The 14,350-nt window shown below is 50.1% G+C and overlaps 1 protein-coding gene across 7 annotated transcripts in view; it reads right to left on the bottom strand.

Moving 5' to 3' along the window:
• The window catches only part of LOC146862954 (uncharacterized), a 376,918-nt gene that overhangs the window by 216,348 nt on the left and 146,220 nt on the right, over positions 1 to 14,350 (bottom strand). For all 7 annotated transcript variants that reach the window (XM_085642327.1, XM_085642326.1, XM_085642324.1 and 4 more), the window contains exon 7: positions 2,951 to 3,334. In XM_085642327.1, the coding sequence (XP_085498453.1) occupies positions 2,951 to 3,334 (384 nt within the window). The remainder of the gene's footprint in view (positions 1 to 2,950; positions 3,335 to 14,350) is intronic.

The raw sequence follows: 14,350 nt of genomic DNA on the forward strand, positions 1-14,350 counted from the left end.
GAAGAAAATTCTTTACCATTCTTAAGCCAAAGCAGGTGCCAGCGACCGCTTGAATTTGGGCCTTCATCGCAAGACTCGAGTCCAGCTTGACTCCTAGATTTTTAACCATACTGACTGGGGCCGAAGACGGGGACATATCGTTGGGTCACCATACATTCCAGTCCACATTAGGGGAACAGCCGAAAAAAATGATTTCGGATTTTGCTGAATTACATTTGATCTGGTTCCGTCGCAGCCAAGCGAAGACCTCAGTTAGACATTCATTTATCTCCCACCCGCGAAAGCTCGCTCCTTTATCGCAAGTGAACAGGAGTTGCGTATCGTCGGCATAGGAAATAATCTTTGCCACTCTGCCAAATGAGCAAGGGGGACCATATATATATTAAAAAGGGTGGGGCTCAAGACGGAGCCCTGCGGGACCCCTACTTGCATTGAGGTAATAGTAGCTGAAAATCGCGAAAGACCAGATTTCCTGTTGCCGCTCCGAAAGGAAGGAAGCAAACCAATTGTACACCGTGCCCCCAACACCGCACTCTGCCAACCTATGCAGAAGCCGGTCATGGGGCACGGTGTCAAAGGCCGCGGAAAGATCCAGCAATATTAAGACAGCGCTACCCCCTTTGTCCATTTGAGCTCCAATAGGGCTGTTTCTGTACTAAGAGTGGCTCTGAAGCCCGACTGGATGTCATGAAGCACATGGTTAACTTCCATAAAGTCTGTTAGCACGGAGTTCTCCAAGACCTTCGAATAGAAAGGCAACAAGGAAATGGGCCTGTAGTTGGATGCGATCACAGGATCTGCTGAGGGTTTTTTCAACAGAGGAATCATTTTGGCCCTTTTCCAACAACTGGGTACTGTTCCATGTCCAAGAGATGAATTAAGAACTGAGTTGACTGCCGGGTTTAGAGGTTCCGCAATCTTCTTCAGAATACTTGCTGGGCAAGGGTCGGACGGAGAGCCTGACTTCAGGGTGGTCATAATATCCAAAGATTTTTCTAGGGAGATGGGAGGAAATAGGGAGAGTGCATAGCTCGACCCCGGTGGCAAGACACCCAATGACGTATCCACTTCAGGTGTACCCGTAGGGGCAAACGATTGTTGGATCAGATGGATCTTGTAGTGTAAAAAACATGCCATCTGATGGACCCAACTAAGGGTAGGAGTAAAAACCTTGCTTACAGCACTGGGAGATGTAAAATCTTTAACAATTTTAAATATTTCTTTACTTTTATTTTTAAGGTAAAGATTTTTTTCTTTTCAACCCGGACATCGTTATAATAGGCTTTCAAAGCTTGCTTATAATGGTCCGTGGAATTATACTTGGTACGCCAGACTCTCTTTAGGCGTTTGCGGGCACTTCTGCTTTCCCTAAGTGTCACTGTAAACCACGGTGCAAAAGCACGGTTGCTTGTGGCTTTCCGCGTTTTATAAGGAGCCAATACCCTAACCTGATCTTCAAGCCATTACTCTAGACCAGGAGCGTCAATATCTGGATTTCCACTAACGGGAATCGGGTGCTTCCCCAGGGCACTCTCTAGACTGTCAGGCGTAACCTGATTAAAAGATCTAAAAATAGAAGGATGGAGCATCTCTCTGTGTTGAGCTTGAGCTGCAAACTTCGGAAATTTAAAGCTCAGGAGAAAGTGATCCGACCATACCAATGGTTGGGGAGCCTCTGTTTCTGTACTCACGCTGGAGAATACTTGGTCTAATGTATGACCCTTTACATGAGTAGGACAGTGAATATACGGGGCCAGGCCTAGGATCGCTAGAGATTCCCGCAGCTGAATAGCCTCAGGGTAAGAGTGAACATCCATATAGACATTAAAGTCTCCTAACAGGAGAAAGTGCCTGTATTTAACTGAGATGGATGATGTGACTTGGGTGAGCGACTCAGTAAACGCGCCCACCAGACCAGGTGGCCTATCCACAAAATGCCCGCAATGGATTGGTGATCCGATATAGTAATCACAAAACAGAGGCTTTCCGCCTCAGCAATATCCTGAGCCGGAAGAATAGAGCAGGACAGTGCCGATTTAAAAATTATACCAACTCCACCCCCTTTTCCTACAGGTCGATCCTTCCTCAAAAACTGGTAGCCCGATGGAATAGCCCCTGCTATTGTTGGATTAGAGCCGTCATTCAGCCATGTTTCGGTTACAAACATGACATCAGGGCTGGACTCAACTAATAGATCGTGCAATTGAGCTGCATGTTTATTTATAGAGCGCGTGTTAAGGAGAAGAAACTTTAGCGAGTTGTTCTCTTGAGTGCCCAGACCCAGTGCCCTTTCTCGCCATGATCGCACTACCACCCCTCTGATTAGTACCCGAAGGGTCCGCTACCCAGTTGCACCTATGGCAAACCGACGAAATCTCAGTCAAACTATTCGCACCATTCTGACAGCATCCATTTACCTGGCCTCTGATGTCAAGGAGTTCAGCTTTGCTAAAAACAACAGACTTCCCCGGTTGGGCCTAGTCCACGGCAGCATTCCCGGCTCCGGACTCCTCCGGGACGCTGACGGGCGCAGACGGGCTTGCCTTTGGCGTGCCAGCGGTGTGCCAGCGGCGCTTCCGATGAGCGCAGCGTCTCATTTTGTAAGCGCCAGTTCTTAACAACTAGACCGCGCTTGGAGTAAAAATGGCGGACTCGGGCACGTCAGGATAGTGCTGGCGTTCCGATGCCCCCAACCGCAAAGAGTACGAAAAAATTAAAAACAGTTCCCCGCAATTCCCACTGCAGAGAGCCTCAATTCAATTCCCCCCAAACAGCTAATTGTACAACAGCCGTAGACAAACTGGCAAGTGGATAAGTTACTAACAAAAGTTAAGCTTCCATCAGATAAATAGGATGAAAAATAGTCATCAGCTTTTAAAGGTGATTTACAGGTTGCTGTGGCCATCATTACTGAAAAAGGAATCAATGTATCAACATAACTAGGTATTACCTGTGGTCCTTGAAGTCCTTGGGGCCCGGGAGGACCTCGCACCCCTGCTGAGCCTGGGGGGCCCCGGGGACCCTCATCACCCAATTTCCCCTCTGGTCCCTTTGGTCCAATGGGGCCCGGAGGTCCTGGTTGTCCAGGAGTTCCTTGAGGCCCTTCAGGGCCCTGATAGCCTCGCATTCCTGGGTGACCCATGGGCCCTTGGGGCCCTTCAGGCCCCTCAGATCCATCAGCTCCTGGAGGGCCCGGAAATCCTGGAAGGCCGGGATGTCCTGGGGGCCCCTGAAGCCCTTCGGGTCCACGTGGCCCAGCGAATCCTGGTGGTCCTGGGTTGCCTGGTGGGCCTTCTGGTCCCGGGTAGCCAGACATTCTCAAGTCTCCATCCATCTAAAATAAAAGTAGACGCACAGTAAGATAGCAGTCAGCACATGTATGACAGAAGGGCAAGGCATGTTGATATATCATGCTCTGGGCACCAAACCTTGCCATGAGGTAGAACCTTAAATGCAATGTGTATTATTTATCTATCTATTTAGCAGTTTTCTGTGGTGTTGCTGTGCAATACAGGCATTCACATAAGCAACACATCTGTGTGAGTGATTGCAGATGGGAGGCACCAGGGATTACCTTTTATCATCGGATTATGGAGAAAAGAGGAGAAGGAGGAGGAGATCTTTATAAAAGCAGTGACAGAGGGAGAAAGCAGGGATAAAAAAGTACTGGCAGGAGGGAGAAAAATAAGTTGGTAGTGTGGGTGGTGGAAAAAAGACATGAGGTGGAATATAGTCAGCAGTGGTGGCGGGCAGGCTCCTAAATAAAACTTTAGCCCCCTTGCACTTACTTGTTTTGTTTTTTTAATTAAAAAGAAATTACCATAATTTAGGAGTAACAAATACAGAGGATGCAGCTGAAAGGTAATGTGTTAAACCAATGAAATCTGAGAATTACATTTGAATTATGTGGTAACTGTGATAGAAGTCAAAAAAAGGAGAAAAACATATGGCAAAACTACGAATTTGTGACTTGTTCAAAAGAGTTGGTTTTACAGCAATTTCTTGAATGGTAGGAGATCTGGTTGCATTCTTAGTAGAGGTGGGACAGTCGCAGAGGCGGGTTACAGCTCTAGAGAACGATTGCGTCATTGCTAGAATCTTTTTAACTGCAGGAACCCCGATGAAGGATCCTTGCTCCCAGTGCTGTACTGAACTCCCCCCTCACGCACTTGAGCAGTTTACGCGGGGACTGCCACTGGGCCCAAATGGTTTGGGGATCAGGGTCCCATTACAACGTCAGTTGGATGTTTATGGGCCGTGTGCAGGTCTGCAGACAAAGCGCTCCTACATAATACTGTTGGGGAATAACATGACAGGGAGGCGTGGGGGGTGGACTGACATGCACAGCAAAGTATACAGAGAAGTGATGAAAACAGGAAAAAAGGCAGAGAGAGGGTCACGTGGGAAAAGGGAGCATGAGAGAAAATGGCACGAAATTAAAAGCAAAGTTGTGAGACAAAAGTTGGGTAGATAGAAAGAGTGAAAATGAGGTGGAGGAGATAGGAAGGTTGAAAGGAAGGATAGAAATGTGAAAGGGAATAAGGGAGAAATGTTGAAATGCAGGATGGAAGGGTTAAAGAATGAATGGATAGATGCATCAAAAAATAGGTCCATCCTAAAGGGTAAAAGGATGCATGGAATGGGTAAAGGATCAATAAGTAATAAGGGGCATGGATGGAGGGATAAACAATGGACAGATCGGAATAGTGAAAGGATGGATGGGTGAGAGGATGAATCCTTGGATATATTGATGGATGGATACGTGAAAGGGTGAATGGATGGCTTGATAGATGGAAAGGTGAAGGGATGGACAGATGGATGGATTATTAGAAGTGTGAAAGGATGAATGGGTGAGAGGATGAGTAGATGAATACGTGGATTTATTGATAGGTGACGGTGTGAGAGGATGGATGCATGGATATATAGATGGACATATATAAGAAAGGATGAGCAGATGGATAGGTACATGGGAAGGTGAAGGTATGGGAGATGAATGGATTATTAGAAGGATGAAAGTAACGATGAATAGTTGGATTGAAGGAGGATGAAAGGTTGATGGAAATTCTAGGCAATGGTTGGGTATGCTCACTTGGTTTGCTCAGTGTCATTAGAGGTATGGTTGAAGTTGAGGATATTTTAATTTGCTGGCTTTACATTGCACCTAGGTCCTCGCTGTCCACCAGACATATAGTGGACATATTGGATACTGGGTTCACATTAGTGTCACAAATAAGTTTTCAAAATTTTCCAAATTTTCTTTCATTGATCTTCAAACTAGCTTTGGGTGAAACTTAGAAGAGATCTTTTGTAAGCCATACTGCTATGATTACTTACCGGTAATCCACATTACTCTTAGTCCTACTCGTCCTCGACCCATTCATCACTAATGAGGTATTCCACTTGACAGGAAACAAAACAGGAAACGCTTTTAGGCTCCACCCACCCTCCTGCCAGGGGCTATAAGTACATAACCAACAGAAAGGACATCCTGACATACCAAGCAACAAAGGCCTGAGCAGGGAGGGTGGGTGGGAAGTATGACTGGGTCGAGGAGGAGTAGGACTAAGAGTAATGGGGATTACCAGTAAGTAATCATAGCATTACCTCTACGTCCCTCGTCCTCAACCCAGTCATCACTAATGAGGCATACCAAAGCAACCACACAAGCAGGCCTTTGGCGAACCACACAGAGAACAGAGACCGAACACAAAAGTGGAGTGCAGCAAGTGAAAAAACTTTAATAAACACACGGAATCAGGGGGGGATAACCCCCACAGCACGCAACACACCACAACCAAAATTGGTCCGGTCAGACAGAGCACAATTCAGACGATAGTTCCGAACAAAAGTAGAATCAGACGCCCAAGTCCCAGCCCGACAGATCTCATCAAGGGAAACCCCATGAAAAGCAGCCCAGGAAGCAGAAACACCCCTAGTGGAACGGGCTTGAACCCCAGAAGGGCAAGACAAACCAGAGCCCTGATATGCCAGAGAAATAACAGCCTTGATCCAGCGACCCAGAGTAAGACGGGAGGCAGCCTTACCTCGACCAGCCAGACCAAAGGTCACAAAGAGAGAGTCTGATGAACGAAACCCCGCAGTGCGGGGAACATAAACAGACAACGCACGCTTCACATCCAGAGAGTGAAGCAACAACTCAGCAGGTGAGAAAGGAGAAGGACAGAAAGAAGGAAGAATCAACTCCTGAGAGCAATGAAAATGAGAACGACTCTTCGGAACAAACCCAGGATCCAAAGAAAGGACCACCGCGTCATCCAAGAAACGCAGAAGTAACAGCAACCAGAAAAGCCACCTTAAAAGAGAGGAATTTAAGGTCAACAGTCTCCAAGGGCTCAAAAGGAGAGGACTGCAGAGCACCAAGGACCAAAGAAAGATCCCAAGGAGGAACCGGAGAACGAGCAGAAGGAGAGGACAGAGAGAAACTCCGGAACAACCGGGAAACCAACAACCTATCCGAAGACGGGAGCGAACCCGGATCCCGGAAAGCCCGAACAGCAGCCCACTGCCCGTTCAGGGTAGACAAGGCATACTTCTTCTTAAACCCATCCAGAAAAAACTGAAGGATAGAAGCGATAGGACAAGAGACAGGAGACAGACCAAGCCCCGAACACCAGGAGGAGAAAGAAGCCCAATGTTTAGAGTAGGAGGACAAAGTGGAACTCCTACGGGAGCCCTGCATAACAGTGATGAGGTGGTCAGGCAAACCCCGGACCCCAAGAGACATCTGTTCAACCTCCAGACCGCCAGGGTGAGAGGGACCAGGAGGGAGGGAGAGGGTGACCTCAGGGGAGATGGGTAGAGGGGAAGAATACAAGGAGGACCCACTGCCAGGCTCAACAACAACGGGAACCAGGACCTCCGAGGCCAGTGAGGCAAGACAGCCACCACCTGGGCACCCACCGGCTGGACCTTCAGCAAGAAGGCTGGAATCAGGAGGAAGGGAGGGGGGGGAGGCATACAGTAACCAAGGGGGGCACCGGAGAGACAACGTCTCCACCCCCCAAGCACCCACCAAGCACCCAACTTCAGAGTCCGAGAACAAAAAAGAGGAAGTTGTGCATCGGTCCTCGAGGCAAGCAAGTCCAGCTGGGGAGTCCTGAACCTCCGACAGATTATCCGGAAAATCCTGAGGGAGAGACACAGGGTCAGAGAAGACGTAAACCTGCGACTCAAGGCATCCGCCACCCCTGATATGCTGAGCAGAGATGGCCAGAAGATGACACTCCGCCCAACCCGCAATTGCACAGGCCACCAGATTCAATGAAGGACTGTGAGTACTGCCCTGGTGGTTGATGTAAGCCACAGCTACTGAGTTGTCGGACCTCACCAGGACATTGCACCCCAGCAGACGATCCTGGAAGAAACGAAGAGCACGGTCCACCGCAGACAGCTTCCTCCAATTGGAGGACCGGCGGGACTCCGACCGGAGCCAACGAGCCTGAACAGCCCACTGACCCAGAGTCGCCCCCCAACCGGACGCACTGGCATCCGTAGTCAACACCAACGGAGGCGGCAGGCGAATCCACATTTCCTTGGAGAGATTGGAGGAATCCAGCCACCACTGGAGAGCGGACACAACCTCCAGAGACACCGGCACAGAGAGAGCATAGTCCCGAACCGGAAACGGCACCCAACATTGAAGATGCCACAGCAGAGGTCGAACCCTGGACAGTAGCAGCCATATGACCCTGAACCTCGAGCCACTGAAGGAGGGGAGCCGCAGCCTGGGACAACAACCTCCGCAACAGGCACTGAAGTCGCAGAAGCCAGGAATCCGGAAGGAACACCTTGCCCAGGACCAAATCGAAGACGGCCCCTATGAAAGACCTCTGAGTTGCAGGAAGTAGCTGGCATTTCGGAAAGTTCACAAGAAACCCATGCTGCTCTAGCGTATGGATGGTCAAAGACCGGTGCTGAGACAGGACCGTGGGGGAAGGAGCCTGGAGCAGCCAATCGTCCAGGTAAGGGAACACGGTCACACCCAGGAGTTGAAGATGGGCCACCAAGGGAGCCACCACCTTGGTGAACACGCGGGGAGCAGACCGGAGACCAAACGGAAGGACACAGAACTGCCAATGACGACCCTCCAGGCAGAAGCGCAGGAACATCTGATCCTCCAGAGCCACAGGCACATGAAGATAAGCGTCCTGGAGATCCAGCGTAGCAAACACCCAGCCGGCCTGAATCAAAGGTATCACCCGTTGCAAGGTCTCCATCTTGAATGGGATCTTCCGGACAAACAAGTTCAGACTCCGGAGATTGATGACAATCCGAAATCCGCCCGTGACCTTCGGAACATGAAAGACAATCGAGGGAACGGGCACAATCGCCTTCTTCAAGAGCAAAGTGCGAACACCGTCCACCAAAGACTGACGTCGAGACTGGTTCAAGGGCGTCGGAGTCCGCACCACGCCCGAGGGAGGAGGAAGGGACAGAAACTCAATCCGATACCCCCATACCAGGACATCCAGCACCCACTGATCGGAGGTCGTCAGATGCAAAGCAGGAAGGAACAACCGCAACCTCCCACCAACCTCGGGCGTAACACCAGCATGACCAACCTCCGGGGCGGCATAGTCAGGAATGCTGCGGTCCCTGTCCAGCATCACGGGGAGGCTTCTTCTGGAACTTCCGGGGGAAACCCCTACCAGCACCTCTCGGGCCCTTAAAGGAGGACTGCTGAAACCTGGAAGGCTGACGAAAGGTCTTGGCATGAGAGAAAGAAAAATCCTTACGAAAAGGCTGTCGACAGAAGGAAAAGGAATGCTTGCGCTCTTTGAACACCTTATGAAGCTTATCCTCAAGAGCGTCCCCAAAGAGACGAGGGCCAGTAAAGGGCAAACGCAAAGCCATGGACCTCTGCGCGGCATCCGTATTCCAACCATTCAGTAACAAATTCCGAAGAGCAGCAATAGAGGAACCACAGGACAAGGCAGAAGCACGCACAGAATCGAAGGCAATGTCCAAGAGGAATTCGGCCTGACGTTCCATGGATTCCAGCAAGTCCGGGCAACTGCCCCCCTCCTGCATCGTGGAAAGCAAAGTCTTAAAGTCAGTCAACAGTGATTGAGCGACATAAGCCCCATAGACACCAGAATGGATAACAAGGTGAGAACCAGCATAAGACTTCCTCAACGCAGAGTCAATCTTCTTATCCACACCATCACATGGAATGTTATCATCCCCCATAGAAAGACGACCAACCAAACTGGCGACAATGGAATCCACATGCACCGACTCAGGAAACAATTCCTCCATGTCCTGTAAAGGATATAGTTTCGACATGAAGCGCGGCATCACAATGTGATCCGGATCCTTCCATTCTTTCAAGAGGACATCCATCACAAAGGGATGGAATAGAAGAGAAGTAGTAACAGGCTTCCGAAATTGCGGCAAAACAGCATCCGAGGAAGTACTGGCCACAGCATCATCAGGAAACCCCATGTTCTCACGCACATGAGAAAGAAGGTCAGGCAACAACTCCTTGGAAACATATTTACCTTTCAGATCCACCGCCCCCAAGGAAGCGTCATCAGAAGAATCGGAAGAAGAAATGTCCGAATATAGGGCAACACCCCCACCAGAACGACTCCCAGCAGACTTCTTCCAACCTGGCTCACTTCACCGCAGGGGCAGAATCCCACTGTCAGCAGGGGAAGAGGAAGAGGAAACAGGAGACACATGCTTTCGCTTTTTGTGATGCTTCCCCATCATGAACACCAAAGACAGGACCCAGCGCACACAACCAACATAGGCAGGAACAGACCAGAATGCGACCCCCCTCTACTTTAAATAAAAAACAAGCCGGAAACCGCCCACAATCAACCGCCAAGGGAAAACAGCTGAGCAGAAACCAAAAGTGGCGAGTGCGAGTGGCTGGCTGTGAAGTTCACGGTATTTCTTGCTGCTTGAACGTTTACTTGCTATTTTGCACATAGCGGCTCGTGCCTCTTTTTTAAAATATTAGCATTTTCTGCAATACTGTACTGTGTGTAAATATCTCACCTTGTGGTCGCTGCTGAAGCCTGGTTCGCCGGTCTATACCGCCTCGGAACTGGTGAGCGGCGGCCATCATTGAGTTAGCGCTCTAGTCGCGCAACAGGCGCCCATGTTACAAAAACACGCCCTGAAGCGACCGCGCAGCGGACGCACGCAGCAGGCGCGCCAACAGCGCGCCGAAGGCGCACCAAAGGCAAGCCCATCTGCGCCCGTCCGCGCTCGTGCCGGGCTCAGGGCGATGACCCCTGCTTCCACACAAGGAGCACGTTTATCCTACGCTAGGGAGACTCTCCTACGGCTCAATCCCGCCACCGACCTATTGCCCTGCCCTAGATTCTCCCACTTGACACCAGCTGACACGTTGCCCCATTATTGTGGGAACTGCTCTGGTGAACTGCCATTTATTCTTGCTGCACCCATCAAAACTCTCTCTCATGGCTGCTTAAGATCTGAGCCACTTATAAAGGCATCTCCTCTCAAGTGTCTCCTGGTTAATGCCCGGTCGCTAGTGAAGCATAGCCTAGAATGCTCCATCCTGATTGAAGATCAGGATGTCAAAATGGCTTTTTTTACCGAAGCTTGGACTGACAATACGTCTGGTCCAGATTTGGTTAAAGCCTCGCCTCCTGACTTTCTTAGTTATAGTCTGGACCGCCCTCTGAGAAGAGGGGGAGGCCTGGCAGTGATCTATCACAAAAGCCTCAGCCCTACTTTTGAGGACGCCTCCAACAGTTCCTGTGAAGCACTCTCAATTAATGTGCGGTTTGGCCCCCATGATTCTCCTAAAGTGATGCTCCTTTACCGCCCCCCAGGCTCCAAAGTGGCCTTTCTAGACTCGATAGGCCTTTTGTTGGAAGATGGCCTCTGTGCCAACTCCTTCACCGCCTTAGGCGATTTTAATTTTCATTTAAATGATTCATCGGATCACGATACGACCCGACTGGTGGACACATTGAGTGCCGTTGACCTTCACCAACTAGTATCTGGTCACAGGGCCGGCCATACCCTGGATGGGATCTTCACTAACTCACCCTGTCTTTCTATCTCGGCCACCCTGTCTTTACCCTGGACCGACCACTCGGCTATTCTCTTTGAGATTGCCCAGTCAACCCCTCATCAAGCCCTTCGAACTCCCAGAGACAGGTTAGCCATCTGGGCCTGGAAAAACATCAATCCATCTAATCTTAATGAAATACTGACTAACTCAGTCCCGGATCTAACGCCTAGTATAGAGGATGCCTCTGCAGCCTATACTGACTGGATTAAATCAGCCTGTTGCCTCCTCGCACCGGTCAAATGGTGCATCCCCAAACGTAGAACTCCATCTGCCCCTTGGTTCTCGCAGAGCCTTCAAAAGCTCAAATCAGAATGTAAATGCTTGGAGCGTCTATGGAGGAACGGCTACAACTCAATCAATAAAGACAGGTATAGATCCCGCCTCCTTGATTACAAAAACTCATTGCTCACTGAGAAAAAGGCCTTTTTTTCCAAAAAGATTATTGAAGCCAAATCTTCTGCAAAACAACTTTTTAAAACTGTCACCACCCTGCTTGCCCCCCCCCCCCCCCCCAAACCCAACCCGGGCAGTTGCCTGGAGCTTTGCAATGATCTTGCACAATTTTTTCTGTCAAAAGTTGATGCTATCTTTTCTTCTTTCAACATGCCCTCAGGACCCCCCACTGATATTAGCACCAATGTGATACCGTCTATCAACCTCCCCACCTTTGATAATTTTTCGTCGCTGTCTAATCAGGTGGTAGTCAATTTGCTGCTGGGATGCAATTCTGGTTCCCCGAATGACCCTTGCCCTGCCTCTATAATCAAAATGGCCCCAGATACCATCGCCAACACTCTCACTCCACTTCTTAATCAGATTCTGGCTACTGGACAATACCCCTTGTCATGGAATACCGCTTCAATTCTACCTCTCCTAAAAAAAAACAACCTTGATCCAAAAGACCCTAACAGCTACAGACCTATTACCCGTCTTCCCCTGCCGGCCAAGGTACTGGAGAAGGCGATGAACTCACAGCTCAGTCTTTTTCTGGACTCCAACATTCTGTTGGACCACTCCCAATATGGGTTCCGGGCCGGGCACAGCACTGAAACGGCTCTGCTGAAAGCTACCGAAGAGATAAGGGAAGCCGTCCACCAGGGAGGTTCAGTTATTTTGATCTTACAGGACCTGTCGGCGGCCTTCGATACGGTTCACCATGCTGTTTTAACAGAGCGTCTCTCAGAGGTCGGCATTCACGGCACCGCCCTTACCCTCCTTAAGTCCTTCCTGTCCAGCAGAACTCAAAACGTGGACATGGGCACCTTCTCCTCTAAATCATTTGTTCTTCCCTGTGGAGTGCCTCAGGGGTCCTCGCTGAGCCCGACGCTCTTTAATGTTTATGTTAAACCTTTGGGACCCCTTATCCGATCCTTCGGCCTTAGGCCAACCTCCTACGCGGATGACACCCAGATCGTGATTTCCCTTAATAAGGGGATGGAAGTAATTAAAGCCTCTACCTGTCAAGACTGCATGTCTGCTATCATCAGCTGGATGGCGACCAACTGTTTAAAGCTCAATGCGGGCAAAACAGAGGTCATCCTGTTCGGGAACAGTCCCTGTCTCTGGTCCCCAGCCTGGTGGCCCAGCAATCTAGGCCCTCCCCCCCCTCCCGCCCTGAAAGTCAAAGATTTGGGGGTGATAGTATATAATAAACTCTCTTTTGAGAAACAGGTTAACAAAGTCACATCCACATGCTTTTTAACCATTAGGACGCTGAGAAAAATAAAGCCCGATCTGACCACCGACAGCTTCAGGTCTGTGGTTTCTGCCCTAGCTCTGTCCCATCTGGATTACTGTAATAGCCTTTTTCTCACGGTTTACAATAAACATCAGAATGCGGCAGCCAGGCTGATAACGAATACCCCCAAATTCGTGTCCGTTAGTGAAGGACTACGAGATTTGCATTGGCTTCCTATGAAGCAGCGGGTTCTTTTTAAATCTCTCTGCATAGCTCATAAAGCTCTTCATGGAACCGGTCCTCTTGACCTGAGAAATCGTATCCAATGGTACATTCCCGGGAGAACTCTTCGCTCCAGTGATGCCAAATTGGCATTAGTAACCAGGGCCAAAAAGTCAAACTGGGGTGGGAGGAGCTTTGTACGCAAGGCGGCCCGTGCCTGGAACCTACTCCCTCTATTTCTTAGGTCAACCTCCGATCTGCTCTCTTTTAGAAGAAGTCTAAAGACCTGGCTTTTCTCAGTTTAGACTTCCCATTCGCTTCTGTTTATAGTTTGTCATGACCCCTCCAGACTTTCTGCTACAGCGCCAGGACACCTGCGGGTATTAGAGCGCTCTATAAGTTGGCATAACATAACATAACACATAACAAAAGCAAGGCGAGAGGGGGCGTGGCCAATCCCTAAACAACAAAACACCACCCATCACGGCCGCCGAAGGCTGAAAACTCGTCAAGCCCCAGCACGAAGGGCACAGAGCACTATGGAGCAGCAGAGCACCCGGAGCCCACCCGGGCGCACCACATCGGCAGTGGCACATAAGTAAGCAGAACAGAGCACTCGGAACCCAACCCGAGTGCTCCTAAAGAACTGCAGCACACGGAGCGACCAGACCCCACCTTGGGCGCTCCATAAAGGCCGCGCCAGAGTGGCCCGAAAAACAGCACAGCGGAGCACTCGAGGCCAAACCAGAGTGCACCTAAAAAGAAGCAGCCGCACACGGAGCGCCCGGACCCCACCCCGGGCGCTCCGTAAAGTCCGCGTCCGAGCGGTGAAATTTTTATTGTAGAATCTCCGGGGATTGAACACGTAAAGTTGAGAGCACGAGTCCCAGCCCCTAACCATTAGGCCACAGTGTCTCTTGCAGAAATGACTCACAGAAAGGACATTCGAACGATCGGCGGGCTCAAGGCTCCTGGAAAAACTTGAGAAGCCACAGTCTTTCGCTCCCAAGGATGGCAGAAAAAAAGAGAACACAAGGCCCCAATGGAGGCGCAGCAGGGAAGGACTCACCCGACAACAGGACCCCAGGAAACCAGCGCAGCCCAGCAGAACCAGTAACCAGGAACCTGAAGGAGTCCAGGAAGCCAAGCAGCCCTAATCAAGTAGCTCCCACGAAGGCCCATGAGCACCCCCAGAGCCCAGCAGAGGAGGAAACTACAGGACAACATGAAGCAGGTAAGTGACAAGCACCTACCCCAGCGTTCCCGTCAGGTCCACTGACAGGAAACAAAACAGGATTTGCTTTCTATTGGCTATGTACTTATAGCCCCTGGCAGGAGGGTGGGTGGAGCCTAAAAGCGTTTCCTGTTTTGTT

The sequence above is a fragment of the Triturus cristatus genome, chromosome 2_2, assembly GCF_964204655.1.
Source record: "Triturus cristatus chromosome 2_2, aTriCri1.1, whole genome shotgun sequence".
Classification (NCBI taxonomy): domain Eukaryota; kingdom Metazoa; phylum Chordata; class Amphibia; order Caudata; family Salamandridae; genus Triturus; species Triturus cristatus.